The sequence below is a fragment of the Cryphonectria parasitica genome (assembly GCF_011745365.1).
Source record: "Cryphonectria parasitica EP155 unplaced genomic scaffold M406scaffold_6, whole genome shotgun sequence".
Taxonomy (NCBI): Eukaryota; Fungi; Ascomycota; class Sordariomycetes; order Diaporthales; family Cryphonectriaceae; genus Cryphonectria; species Cryphonectria parasitica.
This window is the reverse complement of record NW_024468914.1, coordinates 1,890,488-1,902,899: the sequence shown is the minus strand read 5'-3', so window position 1 is coordinate 1,902,899 and position 12,412 is coordinate 1,890,488. Positions and strand designations below refer to the sequence as shown.

The window sequence follows — 12,412 nt, the reverse complement described above, 5'->3', positions numbered from 1 at the left end:
AATCTTCGGTTTATATAAGAACTCTTTATATCAGGATTTCAGTTTCAATTGGAATAAGCAGCTTCTAACTGAAAATCAAATAGAAGGAGCTGTATTTATGCAACTAGCGGATTGTAGTTCTTTTAGCAAAGAGTGCGAGTTTTAAGTACTGCTTCTATTTCCAAAGTTAAGTATTAGCTAGCTTAGCAAGAGCACTTGCTAAGGAAAGATGATTAGCTTCTACTTATTCTTGAGCATAGAGATTATAATTGAAGATTTGGATAAGCAGAATCTTAAGAGCTCTGATGATCTTGGCTATCTTAGCTTTGTTTTCTAGTTCTTTATTAACAGTAATTTTGAGAGAGCATTCGAATACAAGAATAATCTCTTTTAAAATGAACTTTCTCATTTCTGCAGCTGTAGCTTTCTTGAGAGATCTTGCAAGCATATAGCTGATTAGGTTATAGCAAGCTTCTGCAAGATATCTGTAATTGCTATTCTTAGCTATATATTGAATATTAATGCTGATTCTTATAAAGAGTTGATTTGGAAGGATCAGGATTACTTCTTTCTTTTACATCTTTGGATCGAACTTTGCATACTTCTTGCAATCCAAGATAGCATTAGCTATATCTATTCAAAGATCTCTCTAGTAATAGAATTGCTTAATATAAGCTATTATAAAGTTTCAATCTCGATATTCAAACTTAGCATAATATTCTCTAATAATTCAGCAATGAAGATCAGAATTATTTACTACCTGTCAGCATAGGAGTTTTGCATCAGCGCAGCATTACAGAGCCTAGTCAAGTATTTGATATTTTAATGCCTCTACTATGAAGTTCTTGCAATTCCTCTTAGAGAGTTTTAATAAAATAATCCTGTAGCATAAGAACTCTGCATACTGTTTCAACTATTCCATCTACTAAAGAGTTAGATTTAGCAATAATACTAGATCAGCTCCATCTAAATTCATACTATTAAGCTGAGCATTATACTAGTTCTTAACATTGCTATCTTCATCTTCCTTAGATAGTATTGAATATAGAGATCGAGAAAGAGTATTAGCTACAGAATTCTTTGATTCAGAAATGTATTTAATAGTAAAATCAAACATCTTAATTACTGCTATTCATTTATTCAGAAGAGCATCGGATATATTATTCATTTCTTTATTAAGTTGATTCATTAGAATGCAAGCATTGGTTTCCAGAATGAAATAGCAATTATAAAGATGCTGCTGAAGAAACTGTAGAGTACAGAGAATAGCGCAATACTCCCTCTTAGTAGTATTGTATTTCTATGCTGCAACTATCCAGATTCTGCTAACGAAACGTGCTAGCTTTCGTTTATTCTCTACTATCTGCATCAATACAGCATCTCAGCTTAACAAGCTTGCATTTACTATAAGAACGATCTTCTCAGTATTAGTGCTATAATTAATTGAAATAATAATTGAATGAGATATAAGTGTTTGAATAAGTATAGCAACAGCTTCTTTCTATTCCTTCTCTTACCTCCACGCAGCACCTTTCTTAAGAAGATTGTAGAGTAATTAAGCAATGATTGCGAAATTCCAAATTCAAGCTGTATAATAAACAATTAGTTCAATAAAAGAGCGAACATCTTTGATATTCTTGCATTCTGTCCAAGCTAGAAGCTTTTCCATCTTCCTGTTCTGAGATTATTATTCGCTGGAACTGATAATATAATCAATCATATCGATTTTCACTTAGCACCATTCTAACTTAAATGCTGAGATTATAGCTCCAGCTAGCTCTGCATTTACAAGAATCTTATTAAGGTTTCCAATGTGCTTAGCAATATACTTATGCACTTCGGAAAGGCTTGGAATCTCTTCATTCCTATAGATTGTTGTGGAATTATAAACAGGAATATTATTAAGAAAAAGCTAGCATATATAAGGAATAAGATTATATAAAAGTCTAACTATTATTCTTATAAACTGAGCAACAGAGTTAGTAGTACTCTAGAGTAGAGTATACATTCTGAACAAGCTTAAGAGCATTAAGAAGATCATTATATCCCTGCTATTAGAATGCAGTTGCACTTGGTTGTATCCGGAAAAGAAGTTGAGCAGTGAAAGAATCTTGCATATGATGAACTCCTCCGAGAATTCATCTAAGGCAGGCAGCATGAAGATATTCTTGAAGCTATGCTTATTGTACTTTTGAGCATTATTGATCAGATATAAGCTATCATCCTTTTTAATAATCAGAAACTAGTTGTTTCTGTATAATGTATAGCTTTTCTTAATAATCTTTTATTTGATATATTATTTCAGAAGCTTTATCAACTTTAGCCTGAGAGCATTGGGAATTAGAATATGCCTTGCTTGAAAGATCTTGTAGAGTATAGTTCTGATTTCTTGCAAGGAAGCTACTTCTTCAATAATCTTTCTAATCTCAGTAAAATCTCATACAAGAGCTTTGATTCTGTTTCTTAATATGTATTTGAACATTTTCTTCTCAGCTTCAGAAAACCTTTTACAGTTTTTCTCTTGCATAGCAGCTTACTAGTTAGGTTTTAAGCGCTAATTAGGATTCAGATCGCTAAACTTGGGTTCAATCTACTCATCATACTTAGTAAGCTTTGTAGATTGCTGAGCTCATCTCATCTCCTTAATCTTAGCAAGCTTTCATTCAATTATTTCTTCCAATACTGAACTATTAAGCTGGAAATCATTAATTAGCTTAATCTTCTTGTTTTTAAGCTTATAAAGAGTATTAATCAGGCTTAAAACATCTTTTCTTTCCTTCCCTATACAATGTGGCTAGTATAAATAGCGCTAGCTGCTATACATTCCATACAAGCAAAACTCTTGAGTTGCTTCTTCCTTATTCACTATGAAGCAATCCTTCTTCAATTTCCTTCTCATCAGTTCTACTGTTAACTCGTTCATAATAGCTGCAATGTCTCGTTCAGGTATGAATATCATAGCTATATCTCCCTTCTTTAACAATATCTATTCTGAGACAACTTCTCCGCTAATAGCCCTGCATCTCTCAGGGTGGCTGTCAGCACTCAGTTTTTTTGGTGTGGTTCTGTGTGAATCCTTCCCTTTAAGGAGTTTCTGACTGCTGATTGTAATGATCAGTTGTACTCCTCCAAAGGCGAAGCTTGTATAAAGAAATCCGGAGATGGAGTAATCAAAGGAAAGCTTGGTCTGCATTACAAACAGCATTTCTAATAGCACAGGATGATTTGGCAATATTAATCTGTTATTAATAATATAGAATATTACTTGTTCAGAGAAGCTGCTATAGAAAACATTAGTTTCAAGAATTCTAATAAGCGCTATATCTGATCTATTATACATGCATGAGATAACATTCGATATTAGTATATAAGATAAGCGCATGCTTGAATACAGAGAGAGAGCTACTAAGCTCATTTTGATATTTATATTCAGCATTACTTGTACAGATTCATTCTCTTTACCTCTCAGCTGCAGAGGAATATATGCTACTGAAGCAATGCTTCTATCTCGGATGCTGCTAAGAGCAGTTATGAAAGCTGTTATAGGAGGAAATAAGGATTTGTTGAAAGCTTGAATCATATTAACAGTAGGCTTAATATAGCTAGATTTAGTAATAAGGAACAAAGCTTGAACTGCGGATAATTGAGCTAGTCTCGAAAGATACTCAGTAATATTCCGAGTGTTGATAATCTGACTATCAATAAGCTCTTCAAGCTGGGAAAGCATCGAGATTCCGGGTTTATACTGCAATAAATTAGCTAATTCAGCAGTATTTATCTTATGCAGATCCAAGCTGGTTTAATTATTGAGATTAATAATTTTTCGAGCTTTAGAGCTAACTTCTTGAAGATTGTAAATCAGACGAGCTCTTCATTCTGATAATATAACTATTATCTCCTGGCTTAAGATCTTTAATGAATAATCTAGGAACTAATTCAGAAGCTTGTTACTAATAATCTGAACTATTAGCTTTCTATCCAGACTATTGAATTGCTTGTTAGATTTCTCTAGTTCAATATTTCCGAAATGTATAGAGATCTTAATAGTTCTCATACTTGCATCTCCTTCAACCTTATCATCATTATATTCAGCTTCCCTAATACAGTACTTCTTTGCTTTACTTGCGTTTACCTGAGCTTGAACAGGCTCAATATTCACAGCATTGATGCTAAGAAGCTTTAGTAGATATAGTTCAGCTTGAGCTGAAGTAAGATATAACTTTCCCACTTAAATCTTACCAGCATTGCTAAGAATCTTAATATTGTTAGTTCTATACTGATTATTGCATCTGGGAACAGAATTGGTTTCTTTTCACAGTATCTTATTCTTAGCTATTTCAGAGTTTCCATGCTATTTCTCATTCTCTTGAACCAAGCTGATATATCAAAAGATCCAAGAATTCTTAATACTCTTCAGCTGCTAATCCTTACAGAGATTGAGAATTAGACGGATTATACTGCTTTTAGGATTATTTTGAGCGGATATAATCTAGCTATATAATACTGATTTTGATCTAGAGTTCAGAAACTCTGAGCGATTGCTAAGATGCTACTCTAGCTTTGCTAATGCTGAAGCATAGCAAATGCTATAGTTCATAATAATACGGAGTTCTATATACTCATAAGCTTCATAGAACTTCGATCTACAGCTATAGCATCTGCATAGAGTTCCATCCTTCTTCAGGATTTTATTAATCTCCGCTCGCTATACTTCAGAGTATTGCTCCCTCTTATTCTCCGGACTTATATAGATAACATTCATCTGCAAGAAATTTGCATTTCCCTGGAAAGAATTTCTTGCAGAAACAGTTTGGGAATGCTTAATCAGTTGTAAGATCTCCTGTAGAGCTTTGATTTGGTTATACGAGATATTCTGTATCTGTCTGAAAGCATTAGTTTGCAGCTTTAAGGATTTTGCTATTGCAATTTGGTTAATGCGGAGTTGCTCTATTATTAAAGCTAACTAGTTGTATCCTTAGTTGCTCTTCTGAGTAGATTCAGCTTTCAAGATCTGCTTAGTTGATTCAGACTAAGCTTGCTAATCACAAATTAACTATTGAAGCGATTGATAGTATAATAGCTCTACTGCTTATCCCAATGGGTTCATTGGTTGACTGGAAGCACTATGCATCGAATATAGAATAGAAACAAGCTATATCTGATTAAGAACTAGCTGAGATGGAGGTATAGAAGAATCTTGGAATTGAGCTTGTTAATAAAGTTGAAGATTAGTAGCATCAGAGGCAAGTTGATCTTGAGTTTTCTCCTGGAGTGCTTTATGATGAATCTTCAATAGCTTTTCCATAAGATAAGGCTACTTCTTATTGCTAATGCTTTCAGCAGTAATATCATGATTAGCTTGAAAGCGCTTGATTCAGATTGAAGAAAGCTTTATCTATACTTCTGCTATAGATTAACTGTTTCTAATCTTAAGATGAGTAAGAGCATTATCATAGTTCACAATGAATAATTAGAAGCTAGTAGCATCGATAATGAAACGGTTGTTGATAATATTCAGGCGCTTCTATTCAGAAATATATATCTGGAAATGATTTCAAGAGCGATAAGTAACTAATAGTTGCTTTTTCTATTCATTTCAAGTTTTAGCACTTGTAATAAATCTCTCTACTTCTCTAGCAACGATTATATCTATACAGAAGCTTTTCATAAAGTTGAGTACTTGAGTATCATCAATCCCTTTGATCTGATGCTACCAATCGAATTGCTTCAGCTACAAGGAGACTTCCATATGAGCAAATAATATCAACTCATCACCAGCAAGCTTACTGTAGGAGGGGAATCTGAAGTTCTGATTATAGTAGTTGTTGGCTAGATGGTTGGCTGAACTGGATATCTGATTGGAAGAGCTCTTAAATGTGAAGGCTATCTTCCCTCTTGGTTATCACTTCTTCCGATGTTTCTTTGCCTTCCTGATTCGAGATTCTTGAGTTGAGAGCGCTACAGCTGAAATGCTTTCCATATCCTGCGGAAAACAATACTGTGGAGATCGAGAGAGTTTAGATGCTTGAGGGAGATTCAGTTTGTGAGTAGAGCGTGCATGAGGTCTGTTTTGTGATGAATAACAAGGGATTGAGTTAGCTATTCTGTGCTGCATTGGGATTTCCTTTATTAATAGTTTTGCTAATCAATGGAAGTATTTCTGATTAGGTATAAAGCATTGATTAAAGTTCGATATTGGATAATATTGTTATAATCCTTAATCTCTATTCCTCGTATGCATTGATAGTTCCTTATCTTTATCTCTTTATATTCTTCGCTTTTGAAATAATACAATTAGCAAGCTTTTGATTTAAAGAATCAATGTAGCTAGATATATCCAGATAAAGCATGCTAATCGGACTATTGCAAGAAGCATAGATCTTGTTAATTATGCTACTTTTCTTTACAGAATACTATTTATCAAAAGCATTCTATTCTGTAATTTAACTATAAACTCATATTCAATATAGTTAAACTTTCCGCTGCAGCTTATACAGATCTGAGCTATATCAGCTTCTATATAGAATTATTGATTAATATAGGAAATGTTGGAAAAAGGAATTCATTTCTTCATAATATTAGCCTGCAGGCTTAATACATCGTTTACTAGCTTACAACCAGAACTCATACTACTCCTTCTCTATTCACTCATCTCCTCTTTACGAGAGATCTTAGGCATGATTCAGAGTTCAGACATAATGTACAGCCTGTTGTATAAGCGTGATAGATAAAGGAAATAAAAGAGCTTAGCAGGGAAAAAGAGTGCGCCTGTTCATAGAGTAAACTTGCTGCTCTTACTAATCCTTACAAACTGTAACGCAAACAGCTCTGAGCTACCAGCCTGAATAGCTAAGTCCATACTCACTGCACCATTGAATCAGAACTAGGGCGCCGTCGCTCTCGAAAGAAAAAGGAACAAACAGCTGCTGAAGCAATGGGCAAGAGCTCGTGCAACCCAAGCGTGCCTGTGCAGATGAGGACAGCAAACTAAGGCCACACGAGCACAAGAACAGGGTGAAAAACCTGTCTTAGACCTATCCAAAGGGTTCAAAATTGAAAAGAAGAGAAAGAATGCTTTATTGTTGCTTATAGCTAAAGAATTTGAAAAGTGAGTGGTATCCTTTATATGTATGAGAACCCTTAACCCACTGTACTCCACGTCTCACAGACTACCACCCTGGCCACCACAACAGTATATGCTTGAGAAAGGTGATTGTGAAGAAGTTGAAGGAGGAGGAAGAATAGCTGGCTATAAGTATAGATGAAATAGCTAATTTATCTTGCTTAGCAACTACCTAAGTGATTTACTGCTTTCCGTTTGTTATAAAGCAAACAGCTTCATCCTTAGCTAGATAGAAGCTATTCAGCAATAGACTGAATAGAAGATGTGATAACTCAGTTGGATATATTTATTACTTATTGCTATCTCATTAATCTTCAGCAAACTTGTTCAACAACCTCTCCCTCAGTTTATCTTGCCTTTCAATTCATTCTTCATATAACAACTTCTCCTTCTATCAACCTTCCCTTGCTCAGCTCTGCAACATACTCAAGATGTCTCGAATCATTACTGATGCTGTTTTCTCTTTATGGATAAATACTGCTCCTCAAGAGATTAACAAGATCTGAATCTAGTTTTCTTCTTCAGTTCCTTCTTCTCAGAGCAGCAATTATTACTAGCTTAAGAATATCTATATTGATTTCCTTGATATTACAAACTTCAATACTATCAAGAGAAATCTTAGCTTGATATATATTTCTTAGGATATTCAAAGCAATATTATGTTTTGGAACAACTTACTGCTAAGCTCTAGCTTTGCTGCTCATTTTACAAAGCTGAATAATAAGGATTCTATTAAACTGAATCCTATTGTGATATATAAAGCTGGTTGAAAGCTCTTTAGCAAATATTTTATCTGCATCTTCTTCTGCTCTAAGCAAGTAAATTCCCTTCTTATTCAGTTCTATAATCAGTATAACTTAGTTCCTTGCAATTGCTATTCCTATCAGTATGCTACTGCTTGCATGCTTATATAGAAGCAGTAGATTAATATTAACTAGCTTTTCCTAGAATACATTTCAATAAAAAGCTTCTTTAATAGAAAGTGCAGCAACTGCATTTATTATACAGAATCTGAATATAACTATATCAAAAACTTCTCTTGTATTAAAAAGTGCAGTATATAAATAAGATTTTCATTCCAATATCTTTGATTAGATTTGAGCATATACTAATTATTATTCTTCTTGCAGCATTAGTATTTGTTTTACTAACTTAGCTCTCAATATATAATCAAGATAGATTCTTAAGTTAACTCCAATATCAACATTAAGCATATTATTAAAGCTTAATACAAGCTTATGCAGAATAAAGATATTATATATAATCAGATTAAATAAGTTCCTCTTATGCTAAGAAAGTAATACTTATAGAATACTGTGAATCTTATAATCAACTATGATTGCAATACTTAAGAATATTATTGCTAACTTTATCTGCATAGATCAGCAAGAAGAGTACTGCTCTTTCTGCTTCTAAGAAGAGAATATCTGAGTCTGAGCAGGCAGCTTTACAATCTGTATCTTGCAGCAAGAATAAAAGCAAGAGCAAGGCTATAGTAGGATCTTATATCGAGAAACAAGCTAAGTTTATTTAGTCTTAAGATTCTTTCTCTGTTTTTAATAATGATTCTTTAGCGAATAATATAAATAATATGAATCTGGATAGAATAAGAAAAGAGCTATTGAATGATATTTATAGATATTCTGATAATAAGAATAATATATAAAAGTAAGAAGTTTTTATAGATTGCAGTATTTCTTTAGCGCTCTACATTTTTCATGCATTGCATTTCAATATACTGCAATTTTTGAATAATGAAAATAGCTTTAGAGCTGATTAACATACTCTATGCTGAATGCTTTGAAATTTTTAGGTGGATTTACAGTATTCTGTAATAAGTAGTAGCAAACAATACTTCATTCCTTCTTCTTCAGCAAAATATATAAGATGGAATAGGAAAGATGAAAAGAAAACGTATTTTGCAAACAAAAAGGAAATATGAATAGAAAGAAATCAATCTCCTCTACAAGCTAAGAATGCTGATTTAGTTGGAATTAGTATAAATATCTTACTTCTATCTGCTTTTTCCTATTCTTGCTTTTCCTTCTCTGCTGCCTGTATGAAATGTTTACTATTACTAACTCTATTTCCATCTTTAGCATCATTATTCGCTTCAATTGCTAGATTAATAGTTTCTGAATCAGAACTAGTTTAGCTAAGCATAGAATTATGCTTAATAATATCTGGAATCCAGAATGTAGCATTATTGCTTGAATCTGCTTTCTGAACTTCAAGAATATTGTTATCTGATTTCTTTTGCTAAAGAGCTCTTATCGAATCTAGCTTTTCTGCTAATAATTAGCTAGATTGAAGCTCGATATCTTCTTCTCAGAGTATAAGCATTTCGAATTCCCAAATACTATTCATATTTCATATGAACTTTTTGAGATTAGTAGCTGAATATATGCTTTTTAGCAGAACTCTGTCTGTAGTCTTGAGCTTATAAGTATATTTATCTAGGATCTGAGTAATTAGATATGAATCTTTCTACTTATAAGAGATCTTAGCATTGCGCAAATAGTTCATTTTCCAGATATAATTATAAATAAGCATAAGATCTTCGATATTCAGTTGAGATTTTTGTATTAAACTCTGTATTTGACTTTTAGCTGCAATCTTTTGATAGTATGCTTAAATAGCTTTAATTGCCTTCTGCATATCATCTTCCTTAGCTGCAATTATTCTTAATCATATTTCAAACGCTTTCTGAGAGGATTAGTTTTCAGTTTATATAAGAACTCTTTATATTGAGATTTCAGTTTCAATTGGAATAAGCAGCTTCTAATTGAAAATCAAATAGAAGAAGCTGTATTCATGCAACTAGCAGATTATAATCCTTTCAGCGAAAAGTGCAAGTTTCAAGTATTACTTCTATTTTCAGAGTTGAGTATTAGCTAGCTTAGCAAGAGTACTTGCTAAGAAAAGATGATTAGTTTCTACTTGTTCTTGAGTATGAGAATTATAACTGAAGATCTGAATAAGCAGAATCCCAAGAGCTTTAATAATCTTAGCTATCTCAGCCTTGTTTTCTGATCCTTCATTAATAATAATTTTGAAAGAGCATCTGAATACAAGAATAATCTCTTTCAAAATAAACTTTCTCATTTCTGCAGCTGTAGCTTTCTTAAAAAGTCTTGTAAGTATATAGCTGATCAGATTATAGCAAGCTTCTGCAAGATATCTGTAATTGCTATTCTCAGCTATATATTGAATGTTAATGCTGATTCTTATAAAGAGTTAACTTGAAAGGATTAGAATTACTTTTTTCTTTTATATCTTTGAATCGAACTTTGTATACTTCTTATAATCCAAGATAGCATTAGCTATATCTATTCAGAGATCTCTTCAGTAATAGAGTTGCTTGATACAAGCTACTATAGAATCTTAATCTCGATATTCAAACTTAGCATAATATTCTCTAATAATTTAGCAATAAAGATCAGAATTATTTACTACTTATTAGCATAAGAGTTTCGCATTAGTATAGTGCTATAGAGCTTAGTTAAGTATTTAATATTTTAATATCTTTATTATAAAGTTCTTGCAATTCCTTTTAAAGAGTTTTAATAAAATGATTCTGTAGTATAAGAACTCTGCATACTATTTTAACTATTCTATTTACTAAAGAATTGAATTTAGCAGTAATACTAAATCAGCTTTATCTGAATTTATACTATTAAGCTGAGCATTATACCAGTTCTTAATATTGCTATCTTCATCTTTCTTAGATAGCATTAAATATAAAGATCGAAAAAGAGCATCAGCTATAGAATTCTTTAACTCGGAAATATATTTAATAGTAAAATCAAACATCTTAATCACTACTACCCATCTATTTAGAAGAGTACTAGATATATTATTTATTTCTTCATTAAGTTGATCTACCAGAATGCAAGTATTAGTTTCCAGAATGAAATAGCAATTATAGAAATGCTACTGAAGAGACTGTAAAGCATAGAGAACAGCGCAATACTTCCTCTTAGTAGCATTGTACTTCTGTGCTGCAACTATTCAGATTCTGCTAACAAAATGTACTAGCTTTCATTTATCCTTTATTATCTGCATTAGTACAGCGCTTCAGCTCAATAAGCTTATATTTATCATAAGAATAATCTTTCTAATATCAGTGCTATAATTAATTGAAATAATAACTGAATGAGATATAAGCATTTGAATAAGTATAGCAACAGCTTCTTTCTATTCCTTCTTCTATCTCCATACAGCATCTTTCTTAAGAAGATTATAGAGTAATTAAGCAATAATTGCGAAATTTCAAATCCAAGCTATATAATAGATAATTAGTTCAATGAAAGAGCGGATATTCTTGATATTCTTATATTCTATTCAAGCTAGAAGCTTTTCTATCTTTCTGTTCTAAGATTATTATTTGCTGAAACTAACAATATAATCAATTATATCAACTTTCACTTAGCATTATTCTAACTTGAATGCTAAGATTGTAGCTTCAGCTAGCTCTGCATTTATAAGAATCTTATTAAGATTTCCGATATACTTAGCAATATATCTATATACTTCGGAAAAGCTTGGAATCTCTTTATTTTCATAGATTATTATAAAATTACAAATAGAAATATTATTAAGAAAAAGCTAGCATATATAAGAAATAAGATCATACAGAAGTCTAATCATTATCTTTATAAACTGAGCAACAGAGTTGATAGCACTCTAAAATAAAGTATACATTCTGAACAAGCTTAAGAGCATTAAGAAGATTATTATATTTCTGCTATTAGAATGCAGTTGCACTTGATTATATCCGAAAAAGAAGTTGAGCAGTAAAAGAATCTTGTATATAGCAAACTTCTCCGAGAATTCATCTAAAGCAAGCAGCATAAAAGCATTCTTAAAGCTATGCTTATTATACTTTTAAGCATTATTAATTAAGCATAAGCTACTATTCTTTTTAATAATCAGAAATCAATTGTTTTTATATAATGTATAGCTTTTCTTAATAATCTTCTGTTTAATACATTATTTTAGAAGCTTTATTAACTTTAGCTTAAGAGTATTAAGGATTGGAATATGCTTTGCTTGAAAGATCTTGTAGAATATAGTTCTGATTTCTTGCAAGAAAGCTACTTCCTTAATAATCTTTCTAATTTCAGTAAAGTCTTATGCAAGAACTTTGATTCTATTTCTCAATATATATTTGAATATTTTCTTCTCAGCTTTAGAAAACCCTTTACAGTTTTTCTCTTATATAGCAGCTTACTAATCAGATCTCAGGCGCTAATCAGAATTCAGATTGCTGAACTTGAATTCAATTTATTCATCATACTTAATAAGCTT

General features: G+C 32.0%; 2 protein-coding genes across 2 annotated transcripts; both read right to left on the bottom strand.

The window, feature by feature from the left end:
• Positions 1–1,969: 1,969 nt before the first annotated feature.
• M406DRAFT_262877 (uncharacterized protein) lies at positions 1,970–2,221 on the bottom strand (the record flags this gene model as incomplete). The annotated part of the gene is made up of 1 exon (XM_040917543.1): positions 1,970–2,221. A coding segment is annotated over one exon (252 nt), but the record flags the coding sequence as incomplete, so codon positions are not given.
• A 9,567-nt stretch (positions 2,222–11,788) lies between these two features.
• Positions 11,789–11,986, bottom strand: M406DRAFT_261987 (uncharacterized protein; the record flags this gene model as incomplete). The annotated part of the gene is made up of 1 exon (XM_040917483.1): positions 11,789–11,986. A coding segment is annotated over one exon (198 nt), but the record flags the coding sequence as incomplete, so codon positions are not given.
• Positions 11,987–12,412: the final 426 nt, after the last annotated feature.